This window comes from Thalassophryne amazonica, chromosome 21, assembly GCF_902500255.1.
Source record: "Thalassophryne amazonica chromosome 21, fThaAma1.1, whole genome shotgun sequence".
NCBI classification, from domain to species: domain Eukaryota; kingdom Metazoa; phylum Chordata; class Actinopteri; order Batrachoidiformes; family Batrachoididae; genus Thalassophryne; species Thalassophryne amazonica.
In genome coordinates this window covers 19,308,736-19,330,092 of record NC_047123.1, presented here as the reverse complement: position 1 = coordinate 19,330,092, position 21,357 = coordinate 19,308,736, and the positions used below count along the sequence as shown (strand labels likewise).

At 40.4% G+C, this 21,357-nt stretch overlaps 1 protein-coding gene across 1 annotated transcript in view; it reads right to left on the bottom strand.

Moving 5' to 3' along the window:
• Positions 1-9,132: 9,132 nt before the first annotated feature.
• The window catches only part of enpp1 (ectonucleotide pyrophosphatase/phosphodiesterase 1), a 67,711-nt gene continuing 55,486 nt past the window's right edge, over positions 9,133-21,357 (bottom strand). The window contains exons 17-23 of the mRNA XM_034162277.1: positions 20,474-20,510; positions 20,169-20,329; positions 16,007-16,142; positions 13,813-13,887; positions 12,319-12,451; positions 10,802-10,946; positions 9,133-10,687 (exon numbers count right to left, since the gene is read on the bottom strand). Of these exons, the coding sequence (XP_034018168.1) occupies positions 10,526-10,687; positions 10,802-10,946; positions 12,319-12,451; positions 13,813-13,887; positions 16,007-16,142; positions 20,169-20,329; positions 20,474-20,510 (849 nt within the window). The 3' untranslated portion in view covers positions 9,133-10,525. The remainder of the gene's footprint in view (positions 10,688-10,801; positions 10,947-12,318; positions 12,452-13,812; positions 13,888-16,006; positions 16,143-20,168; positions 20,330-20,473; positions 20,511-21,357) is intronic.

The following is a 21,357-nucleotide window of genomic DNA, read 5'->3' as shown; positions in this document are numbered from 1 at the left end:
AGTCCCTCTGTTAAATAAAAGACATGTGCAGAAGAGGTTACAATTTGCCAAAGAACACATCAACTGGCCTAAAGAGAAATGGAGGAATATTTTGTGGACTGATGAGAGTAAAACTGTTCTTTTTGGGTTCAAGGGCCGCAGACAGTTTGTGAGACGACCCCCAAACTCTGAATTCAAGCCACAGTTCACAGTGAAGACAGTGAAGCATGGTGGTGCAAGCATCATGATATGGGCATGTTTCTCCTACTATGGTGTTGGGCCTATATATCGCATACCAGGTATCATGGATCAGTTTGAATATGTCAAAATACTTGAAGAGGTCATGTTGCCTTATGCTGAAGAGGACATGCCCTTGAAATGGGTGTTTCAACAAGACAATGACCCCAAGCACACTAGTAAACGAGTAAAATCTTGGTTCCAAACCAACAAAATGAATGTTTTGGAGTGGCCTGCCCAATCCCTGGACCTAAATCCAATTGGGAACTTGTGGGGTGACATCAAAAAATCTGTTTCTGAAGCAAAACCAAGAAATGTGAATGAATTGTGTAATGTTGTTAAAGAATCTTGGAGTGGAATAATAGCTGAAAGGTGCCACAAGTTAGTTGACTCCATGCGTCACAGATGTGAAGAAATCAAGAAAAACTGTGGTTATACAACTAAATACTAGTTTAGTGATTCACAGGATTGCTAAAAAAGCAGTTTGAACATAATAGTTTTGAGTTTGTAGCGTCAACAGCAGATGCTACTATTATTGTGAACACCCCCTCTTCTACTTTTTTTTTACTAGTAGCCCAATTTCATAGCCTTAAGAGTGTACATATCATGAATGCTTGGTCTTGTTGGATTTGTGAGAATCTACTGAATCTACTGGTACCTTGTTTCCCATGTAACAATAAGAAATATACTCAAAACCTGGATTCATGTTTTTAGTCACATAGCACTACTATTATTCTGAACACTACTGTATAATTTAATCAAGAAGTTCTATGTCAAGGGAAAATAGTAGTAGGCCAAGAACAGAACCCTGAGGTATCCCATACTTCATACAGGGATGCTTACCAAATTTTTCAGTTCTTTCCAACAATAAATTGTGGTCAATAATGTTGAATGCAGGAATAAGATCAAATCATATTAGAATTTTAGCAACATTTGCCTGTCTGTTGCCCCTACGCTTACAAGTTCCTTTGGCTGTTTTCAACAAACTTGATATCTGGATGATGTTCAACCACATATAGCTGGATTCAACAACTGCCCAAGCAAGATCAAATATACCAGAGGTCCCCCATTGGGGCCAAAGGTCAAGATTATTATTATTTTTTTAAACTCAGATTTGCAACAAACTCAGCACACCTATGAAGGTGTGTTCCCTGGTGGCACGGTGGATTAGTGGTTAGCACTGGTGGTGTCTCACAACAAGAAGGCCGTGGGATTGCTTCCCTCCCTTTCTGTGTTGTGATGTTTGCATGTTCTCCCCATGTCTGTGTGGGTTTCCTCCGGGTACCCCGGTTTTCTCCCACCAGGGCCGGTGCTAGCCATTTGAGTGCCCAAAGCACAAATGCTTTGTGGTGACCCCCCCCCCCCCCCCCATCCCCCTGAAATGAACAATAATTCAGAATTTGTCAGTGTCACTTTATTAACAAAATAACTTCTCAATACTCAGTATTAAATTAATATTATTATTAATTATTCAAAAACAGCTGCAAATAAATAATTTTGCATTAACATGACAAGAAATAAATATAAAATTTAAAATAAATACCACCACCATTATTAAAAAAATGTAATTAATAACTACAGTCTGTAGTTAATTAATTAAACTCATCTCAGAAAAAAGTTAAAAAAATTTTCACGTTTCAGCCTTTAACACAGGATTTCACACTTTTCTCCCATTTAGATCATTGTTAATTCAATTCTCTTTATATACACTCAACAAAAATATAAACTAATCATGGTGTCTAATCAGCATCTTGATATGGCACACCTGTGAGGTGGGATGGATTATCTCAGCAAAGGAGAAGTGCTCACTATCACAGATTTAGTCTGGTTTGTGAACAATATTTGAGGGAAATGGTGATATTGTGTATGTGGAAAAAGTTTTAGATCTTTGAGTTCATCTCATACAAAATGGGAGCAAAACCAAAAGTGTTGCGTTTATATTTTTGTTGAGTGTATTTGGACCATTTCATGGATGAAACAATGTAAACTTTATTGGTATATTTCTCCCAGATCGGTTTTCTGATTTCTACCAAACTTGGTATGTCAGTGAAGGTCGGCCCTGATTTTCTCTTAAGAATTCACTATGGCAAAGGTCAAGGTGATATCCAACCTGATTTGCACGAAATCTGGCACACACTTAGATGGATTCCAGAACTGCCCAAGGAAGGTCAACCAAAGGTTAATCATATGGATGAAGGTCAAGGTAACTGGGGTCAAATGTGAGATTGCTATCACCCTTATTGACTATTTACAGAATAATAGTAAAACCGACTTAGAATCTGTATCAGTAGCTGATAACAGACCCTTTACTACTTCAACTAGTACGATATCTGTGGAGTGATGTGGCCTAACAAGCGTCTTCTTTTTCCAAGAATTTTGGAAAGAACAGATTAGAATTAGGTTTCAGGAACAATTCCAGTACAAATATTCAGAATAAAGGAGCCGGATGATAACATCGAGTCTTCAACAAATCAAGTAGGCAATGGATCATATAAACAAGTTGTATATTGTGTACTCACTACACTGGCCACATGCACATTACTGACTGAACTGAAATGAATGTAACTTTTATTTCTAATATGTATATAAACAACACATTTGGTATGTTCATGCTTACTTAGTATTAAGGCCACATTAAGGTTAAAAAAAGTTGCAAATAAACTTGAAATGTTAAGTAAAAAGTTAATATACAATTTCAGCTATGTCAAAAATTCTGAGAATAAATCAAACTACAAGCATTAGCAGGTACGAGTGCCTCTAGAAACGGATTTATGGAGATGAACTGATGAAATAATACCTCAGAATTGTTTTTACAAATGAGGAAATTATTTCTCTTTTAGTGTGTAAACACAACGCAGTAATAAATATTAGTACTTTGAGAGATTGTGACTAAATGCAAACTGAAATTGCAGGTAAATGGACAGATGTGTGAAACACAGAGAGAATCTGTCGGTTAACAAAACACAATGAGACAATCGGATCAAGTTGTTCAATCCTGAAGGTGTGGAGCTCAAGCAGGCGTAACAACCCATTGCAAGTTCTTTCTTCAGCCAAGACTTCTAATTATGGTGCTGAAGCATCTGACGCGTAACAGATTTACTTCTGGTATTCCACAACGGTCGGGTCGGAGGCTTTTACTTGTGCTGATGGTCACATCAGATCACACACACTCATCTCTGCTCTGCTGAGGAAAATGATTCCGGCAGATGGTGACGAAATGTCCGAGAAGTGAGGGTGTGAGTTCACAGTCACAGCCAAACTGAGGGCTTGCGTGTGTGCGTGTATGTGTGTGTGTGGGAGGGGCTAAAAAGAGAGCCTGAGAATCATGTGTATGAGCAATCACACGGCACCTGACATGTTTCCTACCCTCAACACAGTGAGTGACACCAGCAAGTTTGGGCTGAAAGCCAAAATGATCACCACAAACAAATTCCAAATAAGAACCACACAATTGCACCGTGAGCTCTCACTCCAATTTTGGTAAAACGTGATACAAATTATTGGCTGAAATAAAAGGATTAATAAATGGAATAGTTTTGACTGTGTTGAATGCTGGTTTCCAAAGTAAAGGTCAAAGAAGGTCGATGTCCACTGGATTCTATGACATGTGACATACAGTATGTTACCCCGTAACTAAGCATGACAGATGGTGCAAACTATTCCTTTTTAAAATGCTATTAACTCAACCAATAATTTGGCATCATTTTTGACCAAAATTGGAGCAACTTTAACGTTTGACCCTTGTACAAACTGAAACTGACCTTTGTCACCATTTTAGCTGTTTTTACCTCATAACTCCAGAATATTCAGTCATAGATAGTCCAAGCTATACCTTTTTGGAATCGTTATGATCAGAACAATAATGTGGTATAGTTTTCAACATGATTGGAGCATTTTTAAATTTTGACCCTGTGTAATTCTTTACTGACCCCTGTAGCTCATTAGAGGTCAGCTCCAGGATGGCGCCATATCTGAAAAAAAAAAAAAAATTAGTTAATTTAGAATATGTGTGACAAATTCCATGTGTTGTGTGTTGGGGGGGGGGGGGGGGGGTGTGGCTGGACATTTTGGTGTTCTTTTCTTTGCTCTCCAGGTGGTATGCAAACTGATTTATTGTCTGTGGAGAAGGTGCTGGCAGAAGAGTCCTTCACCCTCATCAACATGATGTGCAGCACCTGTGGATGGTGCTCACGTGCAACCTTAAAGACTTTCAGCTGAAGCAGATAATGAGATGGCGTTCTGCATTTAAGTCATGTGTGATTCAAGCAGAATTGCCGGGAACTTGACCTTGTGATGTTCGTTTGTGAGACGCTGAGGACCGCGCCTGGGTTTGACACATCGTGCCTGTGAAGCAGGAAGGGTGAGGGACACATGCTGTCAGCACACATCAGAGGTGATTATCTGAATAATTGTTAACAGTAACTTGGTATTTTGTTACGCAGTATATTTGAACTTTGATGAGAATTGTGCAGCTCACTTCTCACTGCCGTGGCATGTGGACTGATGATCCTCCACCTGTTGTGAGAAGCTGCTCATTTACATAAAGCTTAAATACAGACCTGAATGTGTTGCTGATAGTGTGTGCCTTTTGAAGGATATTAGTTGTAGCTGCTGACTTACCTCACCTTTTCTATCCTTCGCAGAGAGTCGGTTTGTCGTGTCCACCTGGGGGGTGTTTGGCGGTGAACGTGGGTCCAGAAGCGCCGGGCTTCGATCCTTTTGGGCGCTGGAGAGCGTGCCATCCTTCACTCCGCCAGACTGACGCAGCTTTTGTTCGTACACTTTGTTATGCACCAAAGGGTGGAAAAATAAATTGTTTTGTTATTGGAACCGCTTTCTGGTTATTTTAGCGCTGGGTTCCGTCAGACGCAGGTCCGCTCCTCAACCCGCGTCGACACATAACACCATGCTTTTATCACAAAATGAACTTTGCTATACCGCCCCACTAAAATGACTTAACAGGAATTTAGCGATAATTGTAAAAACTTAATTCAAAAAATTTTTTTCTGCACCAGTATCAAATCAAATCAATTTTATTTATACGAGGTCTGTCCATAAAGTAACGGTCCTTTTTATTTTTTTCAAAAACTATATGGATTTCATTCATATGTTTTTACGTCAGACATGCTTGAACCCTCGTGCGCATGCGTGAGTTTTTCCACGCCTGTCGGTGACGTCATTCGCCTGTGAGCACTCCTTGTGGGAGGAGTCGTCCAGCCCCTCGTCGGAATTCCTTTGTCTGAGAAGTTGCTGAGAGACTGGCGCTTTGTTTGATCAAAATTTTTTCTAAACCTGTGAGACACATCGAAGTGGACACGGTTCGAAAATTAAGCTGGTTTTCAGTGAAAATTTTAACGGCTGATGAGAGATTTTGAGGTGATACTGTCACTTTAAGGACTTCCCACGGTGCGAGACGTCGTGCAGCGCTCTCAGGCGTCGTCGTCAGCCTGTTCAAGCTGAAAACCTCCACATTTCAGGCTCTGTTGATCCAGGACGCCGTGAGAGAACAGAGAAATTTCAGAAGAAGTCGGTTTCAGCATTTTATCCGGATATTCCACTGTTAAAGGAGATTTTTTTTAATGAAAGACGTGCGGACGGGTCTGCGCGTCGGGACGCAGCCGACGCGGTGCGGCGGCACAGGAAAAACACCTCCATGTTGATAACCATTTGTAAAATCCAGGCGGCTTTTGATGGCTTTCAGTGGAGTGAGTATATGAGAAATTGTTTAACAGCTGGCCATGTTCCAACTTGTCCTTAAGGCTTCCAACGGAGGTGTTTTTCCTGTGGCGGAGCGTCGCGGCGGCTGCGAGCCGACGCTGCAATCCGTCCGCACGTCCATATAGTTTTTGAAAAAAATAAAAAGGACCTATACTTTATGGACAGACCTCGTATAGCGCCAAATCACAACAGTTGCCCCAAGGTGCTTTACTATAGGCACCACTATAATTTTGTTAGTTCAAATACAAATAAAGGACTCACTATCTTTTAATCAGATATGATCAAAATTCATGTTGTATGGAATAAATGAAAACTTTTAACCCATGTGGGTCAGAATCCAGCAACAAGACACCAGAAGACTGCGAAACTCAGTTTCCCAGCATTCCAGAGCTGAACAATTGCCAAAAACACAGAGTAAAATGAAAAGACAGACAGCACTGGACACAGCTATTAAGCATCAGCAATTAGAGATCCCGCTGGGAAGAATCTGGGATGAAAACTCAACATTTTTCAAGTTTTGCTGGACAGCTGCTGGACAAGTGAAACAATAGTCACCCAGTTCTGCTGTGTCAGTTGGCAATAATCATGTTACAGTCACAATGTTTTTGTTTGAATTGTCAAGATGAGGTGGTTGTAAGTTGGAAATTTAGAATTCCCAATTTCTATTAAATATACATCTTGCACATGTACTTCCTCCTTCATGTCGTCTCCAAAATGCCACAAAGTGAAGTCAATATATTTGCTGGAGTGTGAGATAAAATTAATAATAAAACAACTATTAAATTAAGAATTAACTATTTTGTAATATACCACAGAAATAAAGGTACTTTAGATTTCAATAAAAGCACATTTTTCATTTTCATGTAAAATTGAAAGGAGCACACCTTTAAATGTCATTTAGGTTCAGCAACATTTAATTGCTGCATTTTACAAGATGCATAAAAGAAATGGTGCTGCACAACAGGTCGTATCGGATCTTGGCACTGGAGTGTGCGCTCTAATTAGTGCCATTCTAGGCTTTGACAGTGTCATATTTGATACAAAAAGGCAGAATCAATTTAAAAATCCCTCAGCGGACACAACAGCGCTGACTGAGGACGTTCTACAGCAGCATGAAAAGGAGTCTGACATGAGAAGTAGGTCAGAGTAAAGCTGCACCTTCTTTCTTTCAGGCTGATCACACGGCTGACGTGTTCACTCAAAGGAAGTGGTTCATTTCATACACAGAGCAAAGCGCACGTTATCCAGCTCTTTCCTTTTCACATGCATACACGCACGCACACACCAGCGAGTATTTACTGGTCTGAATTTGTAGTTTCATTTTTTGTTTGTGAGCACAAAGTTAATCAATCAATCAATCAACTTTTTTCTTATATAGCGCCAAATCACAACAAACAGTTGCCCCAAGGTGCTCCATATTGCAAGGCAAGGCCATACAATAACCATGAAAAACCCCAACGGTCAAAACGACCCCCTATGAGCAAGCACTTGGCCACAGTGGGAAGGAAAAACTCCCTTTTAACAGGAAGAAACCTCCAGCAGAACCAGGCTCAGGGAGGGGCAGTCTTCTGCTGAGACTGGTTGGGGCTGAGGGAAAGAACCAGGAAAAAGACATGCCGAGAAGGGGGGCAGAGATCGATCACTAATGATTAAATGCAGAGTGATGCATACGGAGCAAAAAAAGAAAGAAACAGTGCATCATGGGAACCCCCCACAGTCTACGTCTAAAGCAACATAACCCAAGGGATGGTCCAGGGTCACCCGATCCAGCCCTAACTATAAGCCTTAGCGAAAAGGAAAGTTTTAAGCCTAATCTTAAAAGTAGAGAGGGTATCTGTCTCCCTGATCTGAATTGGGAGCTGGTTCCACAGGAGAGGAACAAAGTGTTTCCACGACGCTCTTATCTGTGTGTAATCAGTTTAAAATGGGGTGGGGGGGCACAAGGTGACTGTAGAAAAATTTTAATTAGAAATTGTGTATTGGTCCATGCCTGCACAACTGGAAAATGTATTTATTTTTACACGTGTCAAACAGAGAGCAACCCCCCCCCCCCCCCCAAAAAATGGCCAAAAAAAAAGGACTTTAAATCCTTCACTTACAGTAACTAACCAAACACACACACACACAAAAACAAAACAAAACTGTGTGACAGATTTTTTTCCATATGTGAGAAATTCAAGTAGACATAGAAACAAACCTGAAGGGCACTTGATAAAGCGCATTCCTCTGCCTTTTACCCTGACGATTGTTATTTGATCCTGACAGCTGAACTTTAATGTTGACTGACTCATTTTAATTGTAAGAAATAAATTCTGATCCTAATCTTGGCCTTTGATCATGATTACTGAACACTGACATTTGCATTTACGCAATATCTCTAAAATTAGAAAGGTCTTGTCTCAGAGTGATGCTGAAAAACTAATTCATGCATTTATTTCCTCTAGGCTGGACTATTGTAATTCATTATTATCAGGTTGTCCTAAAAGTTCCCTAAAAAGCCTTCAGTTAATTCAAAATGCTGCAGCTAGAGTACTAACGGGGACTAGAAGGAGAGAGCATATCTCACCCATATTGGCCTCTCTTCATTGGCTTCCTGTTAATTCTAGAATAGAATTTAAAATTCTTCTTCTTACTTATAAGGTTTTGAATAATCAGGTCCCATCTTATCTTAGGGACCTCGTAGTACCATATCACCCCAATAGAGCGCTTCGCTCTCAGACTGCAGGCTTACTTGTAGTTCCTAGGGTTTGTCCTTCAGGCTCCTCTCCTGTGGAACCAGCTCCCAATTCAGATCAGGGAGACAGACACCCTCTCTACTTTTAAGATTAGGCTTAAAACTTTCCTTTTTGCTAAAGCTTATAGTTAGGGCTGGATCAGGTGACCCTGAACCATCCCTTAGTTATGCTGCTATAGACGTAGGCTGCTGGGGGGTTCCCATGATGCACTGTTTCTTTCTCTTTTGCTCTGTATGCACCACTCTGCATTTAATCATTAGTGATCGATCTCTGCTCCCCTCCACAGCATGTCTTTTTCCTGGTTCTCTCCCTCAGCCCCAACCAGTCCCAGCAGATGACTGCCCCTCCCTGAGCCTGGTTCTGCTGGAGGTTTCTTCCTGTTAAAAGGGAGTTTTTCCTTCCCACTGTAGCCAAGTGCTTGCTCACAGGGGGTCGTTTTGACCGTTGGGGTTTTACATAATTATTGTATGGCCTTGCCTTACAATATAAAGCGCCTTGGGGCAACTGTTTGTTGTGATTTGGCGCTATATAAAAAAATTGATTGATTGATTGATTGACCCCATTTGATCCTGACGATTGCTGTTTGATTCAAACTTTGAATCTGATTGAACTTTGATCCTGACATTTAAACCTGCTCACTTTGCTTTGATGTTGCATTCTGAACAGAGTACTTTGATTGTTAATGCCGATCTTTAGTCTCGATCACTGATTTTAATCTTGTTCACTGAGATTTGATCTATATATGTGCCATTTGGTCCTGACCTTTGAAACTTAAGGATGACATTTGAGCTTGATTGCTGATTTTGACCCTGACCATTGATTTCGACCTTTGAGCCTGATTACTGCTGTTGATATTTACTGAGCTTTGATCCTCATCATGGTTTTGATCACTGATCTCTGACCCCAAAAGCTAATATTTATTTCTCAGCATCGTACTCTGATCCTTTATGCTAAGGTTTGATCTTGATCACTGAGACTTGATACTTAAACATACAGTAATTAGCCTTTGAGCGGGATTGATGCTGTTCGGAAGTGCTGGGGAAGTTTGATCCTTTATGCTGAGCTTTGACTTGCTCTTTGATCTGGATCAACACCAAAATTCAAGTGCTTTTCTGTGGTGCATACTTCACCCCCCTCCAGCAAATTTCACTAAATTGTTACTTAGTTTTTGCAAACAAATACAAAACATGTTACGCAAACAAACAAACACTCAACGAACAAAAAGACACGGGGAAAACGAACCTCCTCAGTGGAGCTAATCAAGCATAAAGAAAAAAAATCTAATCTAATAATGTCCAAATTCCCAAAAATAATGAATAAACAAAACAAGCAAACAAACCATATACACCATATACATATAACATTTGACAAGTAATAGTTTGTCAATAAGTGCACAAATGCAGCGTTGGGAATCATCTTTTTGCAGCGTGAAACACTCTGTTCTCAAACTTAGTGTTGATTTTTAAAATTCTCCACATCACCACCATGTGACACACAAAGTGTAGCAGGAATCCTCTGGAAATGCTGCCCGACAAACAGATGATTGTTTCTTTTTCCCTTTTCGTTTGGTTCCTGTCCCACTTCGTCGTCTGTGACTGAGCGCTCTGCAGCGTCACTTATAAAAATGTCCTCTGAATTTATCCCATATTCCACCACACAGTTGCAATCAGGAGTATCATCAATAATAAATACATGGCTTCACCAAGTGTAGACTTCATAAAGTTTGCATTAAAAAAATTCTAGATGGACTTTGGTTGAACTTTTACAAGCGAGGCAGCCGTTAAATCCACTGAGAGGAGAGCGCTCCACACTGCTCCCTGCTGAGCGGAGCGCCATGAATTCCTTGAGCAATTGAATTAGATTCTTTGGTGTGTCTGCACAAATGTTTTGAGCTGTAGAGTCTCTTGCACAGATAACCTATCGTGGTAGAAGCTGAGCCCGGTCAGGAGCTCGATATCTCGAACTCGAGCCGTGTGAAACTGCACAAATTCTTCCACCCACATGAAGTCTGTCCCCTTCTGAAGAAACAGACAAAAGCGGACAGGACGTTAATAATCAGTCTGTTTCAGGTTTCCACAGAAGTGTGTCAGATAATCCGATGAGCAAGAGGAGCGGTGGGCGGTGCTACTCACAGCGCAGGTCTCGCTGTTGTCGGACCTGTGGGGCAGGATGAAGGAGGTGGCCTGCAATGGACCCTCACATTCCACAGGGGTGAAGGTCGAGTCCCCACAGCTGGTCAGGATCACAAAGAAATGTGTCGGGATGGGCGCCTCATTCCTGGAAAAACACACGACAGGTCGATGCAGTCCACAGGCACAGGAAGTGGAGGAAGCTAATAAACATGCAACACACCACAGCCACGCTGTCTGTACTCAACTGACGTGAATGAGCAGTGTTACCCAAAAAAAAAGAAAGAAAAAAAAAAAGAAAAAAAAAATCTGAAATGTCGCTAAAAGTCACTACATTACATGATGATGTAACCTCACTTAATTTATACGAGAACAGATTTGTTGTTTAGCTGCTATAAAGGATTTTTAGTCCCTAGGGAAGGTCAAAAGGCCACGAAATCTGACAACAAATTTGCTAAACTGGCAACACTAGGTGGCGCTAATGTGGGCATTGAGTGACCTGTCTTACAACTCACTGTCTGAGGGAAGAAAGAGAGAGAGAAACCTAAAAGACCAAATGGAGTATCAATACTACAAAAAATGACTATGGCAACTGTTCCAAATATCCTGAATACGAATACACACCCTATATCTATCTATCTATATAGATAAATAGATAGATAGATAGACAGATAGATAGATTTTTCAATTTCATTTTATTTTTTCAATTTATTTTCATTTATATAGCGCCAAATCACAACAGAGTTGCCTCAAAGTGCTTCTCACAGGTAAGGTCTAACCTTACCAACCCCCAGAGCAACAGTGGTAAGGAAAAACTCCCTCTGAGGAAGAAACCTCAAGCAGACCAGACTCAAAGGGGTGACCCTCTGCTTGGGCCATGCTACAGACATAAATTACAGAACAATTCACGGACGAATATACAATAAATGCTATTGGCGCACAGGACAGGAGGATCGCCAACACGAACACAACTCCCATCTCTTGATGGAGCTGCACCTTAAACAGAGAGAAAAAACAGAATCAGGCATCAGAAAGACAATAGATAGATAGATCGATAGATAGATAAACTAGAGGAACAGTAATAGCCAGTAAGCCAGTAGCGATCAGTATGTTTATTTATTCGTGTATTTATATTGATATTTGCAAACTGTTTTTTTTTTTTTACTTTCACTTTTGATACTCTGTGTGCTTCTTACTCTGTGTGCTGCTATACAATGATGCTGGAACATCAATTTCCCTGAGGGAGTCTTCCCAAGGGACCAATATATTCTATCTGATTTAATCTCATCCCACATTTTTAATACCATATTAACAGACCATAATTCATGATGATGAACTCACTCTAGTGAATGCTTTAATTGGCGTGTTGTTCGTGCATGATGTCACGCATGAAAAACTTTTAAGTCACCATAATTCCTGATAATTTATGAAAATACATGAAGCCATGCATATGTAACTCACAAATTCATGATAAGTCATGCACTCTGACCACAAAGTGTTTCAGTGTGCGGCCGCCTTACTGTGAAATCACTTTATGTGCATCAACATGTCCGTCGTAGTCTTCATCAAAAATGGGCCCACTCATGATGTTGACGCCGTTCAGCTCCTTTGAATATTTTGGAAGCAGGACCTCGTGAAAATGGGTCCAAACATCTGCAGACAGAATGAATAACACAAACAAAAGTCTTTCAGTTTTACAATAACATATCAGAACAAATGCCAGTGTTGTTTTTTGTGCTCTATAAACTGTCACAGATGAAGAATCACTTCATCTAGTTGTAAAACTTAAGCTTATTCAATAATATTAATATATGTTAGAGTTTCAAATGAGCATTTTCTCTTCTGTGCACCACCTTCATTTTCCACCAGGGGGAAGCATCTGCAAACTGACTGTTAATATGCGTTAATTCTTGCATTTAAGGCTAGTGACACATTCCAAAAAAAAAAAGCTGGAACAGGAGCAATTTAGGGAAATAATAAATAAAATAATAAATTATTGTAGTCGTGGTTTGGTTAAAAAACAGTATTCACAAAAGGCTGAGTGTTTGAGCGGCAACGAGCAGAGGGTCTCGAGAAATTACTGAAATGTTTAAAAACAGTTTTCCTCTAAGAATAATAGAAAGGGATTTGCATATTTTGTACTCAAAAGTGTGTAATATCATTAAGCCATTCAAGCAATCTGGAGAAATTTCAGTGCATAAAAGGAAACAGCCCAAGCCTCAGTCATCAATAGCCGATATAACCAGATGGGCAAGGGATTACTTTGAAAAACCTTTGTCAAGCACTACAATACAGAGTTACATTCACAAATTTCATTTAAGACTACACAGTATTGTGTAAAAAAGAAGCCTTATGTTAACCATGTCCAGAAGGGGCAAGGTGTTCTCTGGGCTTGGATGTATTTGGGTTTGACCATCACACGTTGTGCATTGCGGCCAGACAAATCAGTAATCCACATTTTTTTGGAAGAAATGGATGTCAGGTGCTTCAGATCAAGAATAAAAAGGACCATCCAGACTGTTATCAGCAACAAGTCCAAACGTCAGGGTCTGTCATGGTATGGGATTGTGTCAGTGCCCTTGACAAATGTAATTTATTTACACTTCTGTGATCAAAGCATTAATGTGGAAAAGGACATAGAGCAACAGGGACAAATGAAAACAAAAATCACATTCTGCACACATTACAAAGGTATGACTGTAGAAGAAGAGGGTACGGGTCCTGGACTGGCATACCTGTAACCCTGACCAGTCTCTGATAGAGTATGTGGAAAATTTTGAAATATGAAACAATGACTTTGTACTGTTGCATAGCTTAAAACATGTTTATAAGTAGAATAAGGCAAAATAACACCTGACTGTTTGGACTTCTCAATGCCACAATGTCTTAATTGTTGTAAAACATAACGGCTACATTACAAAGTGCCAAATCTTTGAGCATCCCAACGTTAATTTAGCAGAGACAGATCTCGCAGCACAAATCAAGCAGCCAACAGTAATACCAGAGTGACTCACCTTTAAATGCTGGGAACATTGGTGTGACGTTGGTTATGAGGAGCGAGTCTGCGTCATGTTCTTCACTACTCAGACCTGCAGGGGACAAAACACGAGAATGTAAAAACCAGGCAAGTTCCACCGAGGCAGAACCTGATCTATGAAGGTTCAAGATCCTAATTTTGAACACAGCATATTTCCACCAAAAGAGAACTGGTACAGAACCCCAGATATTAGTTCTCCTTATGAACTTGATATTAGCAGAACCCGAAGAGTGAACAGTGAGATGACCTTGGTGTGAAGAAAAACAATGTTGCAGTAAACAGCAAGTCAGAACGTGTCTAGAAGAAAATTGATAACAGAGAACTCAAAGTTTGTTCAGCTGTCTTCAAAAGAAATGCTCTTTTTTTTCTTGCCTACTTATCTAAATTTACGGAAAAATCTGAAGATACAAAAAGGAAAAATTAAGCTGTGGAGTTAAATTACTAAAGAGTTGCAAAAGGCAGGTTTTGTAAGAACTGCATCTATTAAACAAACTTAAATAAATCAAAGTTTATGAGACAACACAGGATTTATTAAAAATCAATGCCAGACCAGCATGAGCACAATATAAGAATTGCTTGATGAAGCGCTGGGATGCTAACAATATGCTAGCAACCCGTCCAACCACTTATATTTATTAGTTTTTTGGACGTAAACAAGGGCGATACTTACCCTATCCTGCTTTACTGATGCCAACCCTGAATTTGTGCAAGGTTTAGCAAGTTTAATCTTCAAGGACAGAAATAAAAAGTTTGTGGATCCCATATAATTTGATTTAGATTAATATTTTCTTTGCAAATGCTTTTATCTGTGGTTGCTTTGGTGAGTTTGTGACAAAACAGGTCTGTGGCAAATTGATGTCCAGTTTAAATTTGGTGAAAAGTTATTGTGGACACAGTAAAGTATGACTGATCCATGGACAAAGTAATGGACATCATTTCTATATACCATATTTTCTGGATTATAAATCGTGCTTTTTATATTTTTATTTATTTGGCCGGAGCTGCGATTTAGATTTTGAAGTAACCTCACTCACTCATCTTCAACCGCTTATCTCATTGTTTCTTTGGCCACAAGATGGCACTCTTTTCACATGTGACAAGCTGCTACTGAATAAGGTATGGTCTGATACACACTCTGGAGCAGAGGGTGGAGGTAATGCACCATTAAGATGGATGTCACCCGCTGTTTAACAAGAAGAAGAAAATCTTAATAAGGAGATCGTGATGGGTCTGAGAGGACAAGTGAAATTAATAAATCATACACTCAAACTGAAGGACCACAGTCTCAAATACAGAGAAGCAATAATCTTTACTCAGCACTGAAACGTTTGCACTTTGTGGGACAGCCAACACAATGAGGAGCATGGCTAGGCTAAGGTAAGGCTAACTCCAATGGTTTAAAAAATGTATAATCAATTAAAAAGTTTGCTTACATTTAGTGAGGTAAACATACACCTTGATGTTTATCTGCTCAGTGAGATGTATTTAATATGCAGTTAACTTTTGAGTTCTTTGTGCCTCCTACAATAATTAGCCTGTTAACCTTTGCTCCCTAACAAAGTGTTTCAGTTATAAAACAATGCTGACTAAAGGCATTTTGCTTCTTGTTGCATGGAGCAGTAGCACATATGTTTTTTAACTCTTGTTGATGCATCTTTGGACAGATGTGACTAATATTCCAATGCAACAAATAGTCGAGAAAACGTGGTAATACAAGATAATAAAAAGTTACTCCATGATACAGTTTTTTCCCCCAGAATTAATCAAATTCAGGAAACACATGCAGAAGGCCAAAAAATGGTGAGTGCCAAAACTGTCACCAGCATGAGTGAGTTGTTTTCCGCATATTGTGCACTTGATCCCTGATGACTGATATCACAGCGGAGATTCACTGTAAGGCAGGAAGGAAGACAGACTCAAACCTCCTCTGTGACTGCTGCGCCAGCAGTTTGTCACCTCCTTTGGATGAAGAATTCCGTTTACCTGTGGCCACAATTCCATTTCGGAACACAAAGCGCATTATCGACCGTGTCTGGGAAGGCGGATGCGTTTCTAAAGCACAGGCGCATTTTTTACTTGGGAATGTGTTCTCACACAGCACTGGAAAATGTCAGCCTGAATTCGACACCCAGCTGGGGATGACACACACACACACACACACACTGACTCACTTGGAGGGTGCAGCAGGCCGTAAGTCACGGTCATGTTGTCCGAGTATCGCAGACACAGCTGGCTGTTGAGCTTTGGCACTCGTACGTCAGCATGTATGCACACCTTGTGCTCTGGGGTCAGGGGTCGGACGGTTGTCTGAGAGACAGAGGGGGAGGGAGGGAGACAGAGAGAGCAGTCAGTCTGTGGTGGACAAAACCGGGACTCCAGACCAGTACTCTTAAGTGTTGCATAAGCTCATTTGGCTCAGTTTTGCTTTTCATGAGGTCAGTGAGGGCGCACTTCTGATTCTGTCACCGCGCTCCTAAAATAGTCTCTCGTCCCCCACCTCCATCCCTTGCTCATGGAAATAAAAAGTTGCAGGAAGAAAAACTGGTAGTAATTTTCGGCCCATGATTACAGACCTAAAAGTTCAGCATCAAAACACGTCACAGGGCGACACGACGACACATAAAATTCAACCCACTGGGCCGCCTCGCCCCCAGGTTCTGTTCCACAATCAAATAATAAAATAATTTGCAAACCAATCTGGGCCATTTCCAAAAATTAAATATGAAACTAGTTAAACACTGTATTTTCTTACTCAGCTGTCAAACAAATTTATGCCGCTGTGCCGTGATTTCATTTGCACCTTATGAGTGCGCAACGTTATTGAGTCACCTTCAAGTCCTGTTTAACGTATCAAAGCCTCTCATCTCAACTCTTTGTTTCTATCAGTTCTTCTCACTGATTTGTCTTAAAAAAGAAGAAAAAGACAAACTGAATTGAAAACTTGAAAATGTTATGCTACAGCTGAGAGTTGATCATATTCCGCTGATGTTCACCTCATTCCGTCAGATGTCCATTTTAAGATTTTGTTGCTAATACACAAAATACAAAACAGTGGTGTGCCTTCTTATATCAGAGAGGTTGAAGTGCCTTTTGGACCTTCCCGTGCTCTGTGTTTACAAACTGCAGGTTTTACTCTGTTTCACAAAGGTGAAAAAGAAGGCAGCAAGCTACAGGGATTCCTCATATTATGTTCTTTTTCTGCCGTAGAGAAGCTTGAATCTTCGACTGGACTGAGTTGCTTGACACGAGGACGTTTCGCTTCTAATTGCAGAAGCTTCCTCAGCTAAAATTCTTGCTCTGGTAGTCTGACTTCTGTCTTGACTCTTGTAGAGAAGAATAACAGAAGCCAGCAAAAGCTGGAGTTTTAAACCTAACCAGACCCCTCCTACTGAGAGGCAGACTGCTATTGGCAGTGACTAACAACTGCTCTAATTAGCACCTATTGTACTCTAGTTAGCACCCTCCTAATGACAGGGCAGCTGTCCCTCCTAACGATGGGACTGACGCCTCTCCTGACGCCTCTCCTGACAACTCTCCTGATGACGTGAATGACTCATTACCATGGACAAAAGACTGAAACTGCTTTGACCTGAGTACCACTTTGTAAACAGGGGACAAAGCGTGTCTCAGACCCCCACCCCGGTTAAGGCTGGGTTTCAACTTTCACATACAATGCTTCCTTCTAGGGGTGTTGGAAAAAAAAATCGATTCACGTCCGAATCGCGATTCTTATTTATTACTATTCTGATTCGACCCAAAATGTCCAAGAATTGATTTTTAAAAAGCATTTTTTTAAACATTTTCTTATTTACTCACTGAGTGTACTGTTTGTCAGGCAACATCCTCCATACTACAGCATCCGTACTACAGCATGGCGGACGAAGAGCTAATTCAGCCAGCACCGTCTTTGCTGAAGGCAAATGTTTGGGCGCATTTTGGATTTTATTATTTGCTGCGTAAGAAGGAGCTTGATATGACTTATGCAGTGTGCAAAATCTGCAAAATGAAAGTCAAGTACTTCGGAAACACTTCAAATCCGCAAGCCCACATGCTACGGCATGACCCGGAGCTAAAAGAAGTGGAGCAGCGGTCTCTGCTACTACTACTGACCAGCGCGTCGCTAAACTACCAGCCAACTCTGAACAAGCAAAGCAGACAAGTAAATTTACATCTACACTCAACAAAAATATAAACGCAACACTTTTGGTTTTGCTCCCATTTTGTATGAGATGAACTCAAAGATCTAAAACTTTTTCCACATACACAATATCACCATTTCCCTCAAATATTGTTCACAAACCAGTCTAAATCTGTGATAGTGAGCACTTCTCCTTTGCTGAGATAATCCATCCCACCTCACAGGTGTGCCATATCAAGATGCTGATTAGACACCATGATTAGTGCACAGCTGTGCCTTAGACTGCCCACAATAAAAGGCCACTCTGAAAGTTGCAGTTTTGTTTTATTGGGGGGGATACCAGTCAGTATCTGGTGTGACCACCATTTGCCTCATGCAGTGCAACACATCTCCTTCACATAGAGTTGATCAGGTTGTCAGTTGTGGCCTGTGGAATGTTGGTCCACTCCTCTTCAATGGCTGTGCGAAGTTGCTGGATATTGGCAGGAACTGGTACACACTGTCGTATACGCCGGTCCAGAGCATCCCAAACATGCTCAATGGGTGACATGTCTGGTGAGTATGTCGGCCATGCAAGAACTGGGACATTTTCAGCTTCCAAGAATTGTGTCTCCCTCAGCCCCAACCAGTCCCAGCAGAAGACTGCCCCTCCCTGAGCCTGGTTTTGCTGGAGGTTTCTTCTTGTTAAAAGGGAGTTTTTCCTTCCCACTGTCGCCAAGTGCTTGCTCACAGGGGGTCGTTTTGACCGTTGGGGTTTTTACGTAATTATTGTATGGCCTTGCCTTACAATATAAAGCGCCCCTAAATGACTTTAGTTTTGTGTCATGTCTGTGATCTGCTTTTTTTCTACAAAATTAAACAACTGAATGAACATCCTCCGAGGCCGGTGATTCCATAATTTTTGCCAGGGGTTGTAATATTTGAGGGAAATGGTGATATTGTGTATGTGGAAAAAGTTTTAGATCTTTGAGTTTATCTCATACAAAATGGGAGCAAAACCAAAAGTGTTGCGTTTATATTTTTGTTGAGTGTAGATTCACTTTATTAACATTGTAAAGCTACATTTTCTTAAACATAAACATTTTTTAAGTAATATATCTATTTCTCAGAGCTCTTTCAATCGAATCAATTCTGAATCGAATCGTCACCCCAAGAATCGTAATCAAATTGAATCATGAGTTGTTGTACGATTCACATCCCTATTTCCTTCACTTCCCTCCCAAACCATTTCTTTTCTCTGGCTAAGATTTTAACTTCCTTGTCCTCAAATGTGTGGTTATTGTCTTTAAGGTGGAGATGAACTGCAGACTGAGGTCCACTGGCGCCCTCTCTGTGGTGCTAGTTTAGCCTTTTGTACAACGGCTGCTTCGTCTCACCTATGTAGTGTTCCTTACAGTTTTCATCTGACATCTGACAGAATACACTACATTGCTCTGTTTTTAACTAGGGATCCTGTCCTTAGGGTGAACTAATTTCTGTCTCAAAGTGTTACCAGGTTTAAAGTAAACTGGGATTTTGTGCTGTCTGAAGATCCTCTGTAGTTTTTCCCCAACTCCTGCTAAATAAGGGAGAGACTGTATCTCTTTTTCTCTCTAATAATCTCCCCGCTGAGACAACTAAGTCAACCTCTGTGTAGTACTTTAAATTTTTAAACAAAGCTTTAATTCACGCCGTAATTAGTAGATTTTCTCTTTATTGCAAGCATGTTGACATAATACACTGTATTCTCTGTGGTGTCACTCACAGATTTTCTCAAGAGCGCTGTTGAAGCTCAAATGGGGCAGCTCCAAATGTTGACATCTTGGCAGTGCCAGACTCCACCTAAATCTTAGCCAATCCACGAATAGGTGGTATTTTGTGTCTTTTTGAACAGTTTTGTAAAGATGCTGTACAGCACTTTGTAACTATGTACTGGAAAGTGCTGTATAAATAAGTTATTATTGAAAGCACCAAATAGTTTATAATCTCTTGGGCATTGGCGCCTCCGTCACTCTGAGGTCAAAATTTGCACTAAATCTCAGCTGCATAATGAGAAAGTCAAAAAGTGTTCCAGGTTTACATTAGCAGATGAGCAAGTGCTTCTTGCGCTGTGACTCAGATATGAAACAATGTCTTACGTGTCAGCGCCAAACTTTTCACCACAGCAGAAGCTAAACCAGAACTTTCTATGTGGATGGAAGATATAGCAGGCTCACCAGAGGAGGAATCGTGTAAGACACCCACAGAGGCATGAGGCGGTCTTTGCTGTATCCACTGAGGTACTCAGTGTGGTAAAGGAGACAAAAAGAGATATCTGGCTGGACGACTGTAGGGGTGCCATAAGGATGGTGTCTGTGACGGAGGAAGGTTTTATCACCTGATTAAAAGAAATTAATATTACCTATAAATACACATACATATAAACACACGTATACACACACACACAGATTATATATATATATATAAATGAAAGAGAGAGAGAGAGAGAGATCTACTGCAGAAAGAAAGCAAGAATACTTACTGGAACTATTCAGGAGCTGCATGTTCATTGTCATCTCCTGAAATGAAAATGTCTTTCTCAGTTTGCTTGTATTAAATAAAACAATACATTTATGACACCTTAATGCGTTAATAAATTTCAACAGACACAGTATTTCTGAACAATTTATTGTTGCTACACTCCCGGTTCTGACTGAGATTTTATTGTGCAAAGGTAGAAGTGAATCATAACTTATTATGTAAGTTTTCTGTTAAATATTATACACGTAAAATCTGTTTTTAATCAACATTTAACAATTAAATATGGTTGGTGATTCATTTTAAACATGGTCAAACTGTCACATTTCTCTGATTATGTATGTCTAAAGCACCAACATGTGGGCCTGATACATCTAGTTTCAAACTCAATTTTATTTACATTGCAACATCGCAAAATGCATTATTTTACATGTTGAGCAGGTTTAGACTTAGTCCTCCGCCCGGGCCGGGGCGGAGGATTAGCAGCAATCTTCCATTCCAGCTTATTAATTAATCAAAAACCTAGACAGAGCTTTAATTCATTTGAAAGCTTGTCTCTTAGTCTTGTCCATCCAAATTGGAAGTCCCAAAAACCAGTTTTATTTGTTATTATCTATCGTCCACCTGGTCGTTACTGTGAGTTTCTCTGTGAATTTTCAGACCTTTTGTCTGACTTAGTGCTTAGCTCAGATAATCAATCAATCAATCAATCAATTTTTTTTTTTATATAGCGCCAAATCACAACAAACAGTTGCCCCAAGGCGCTTTATATTGTAAGGCAAGGCCATACAATAATGATGTAAAACCCCAATGGTCAAAACGACCCCCTGTGAGCAAGCACTTGGCTACAGTGGGAAGGAAAAACTCCCTTTTAACAGGAAGAAACCT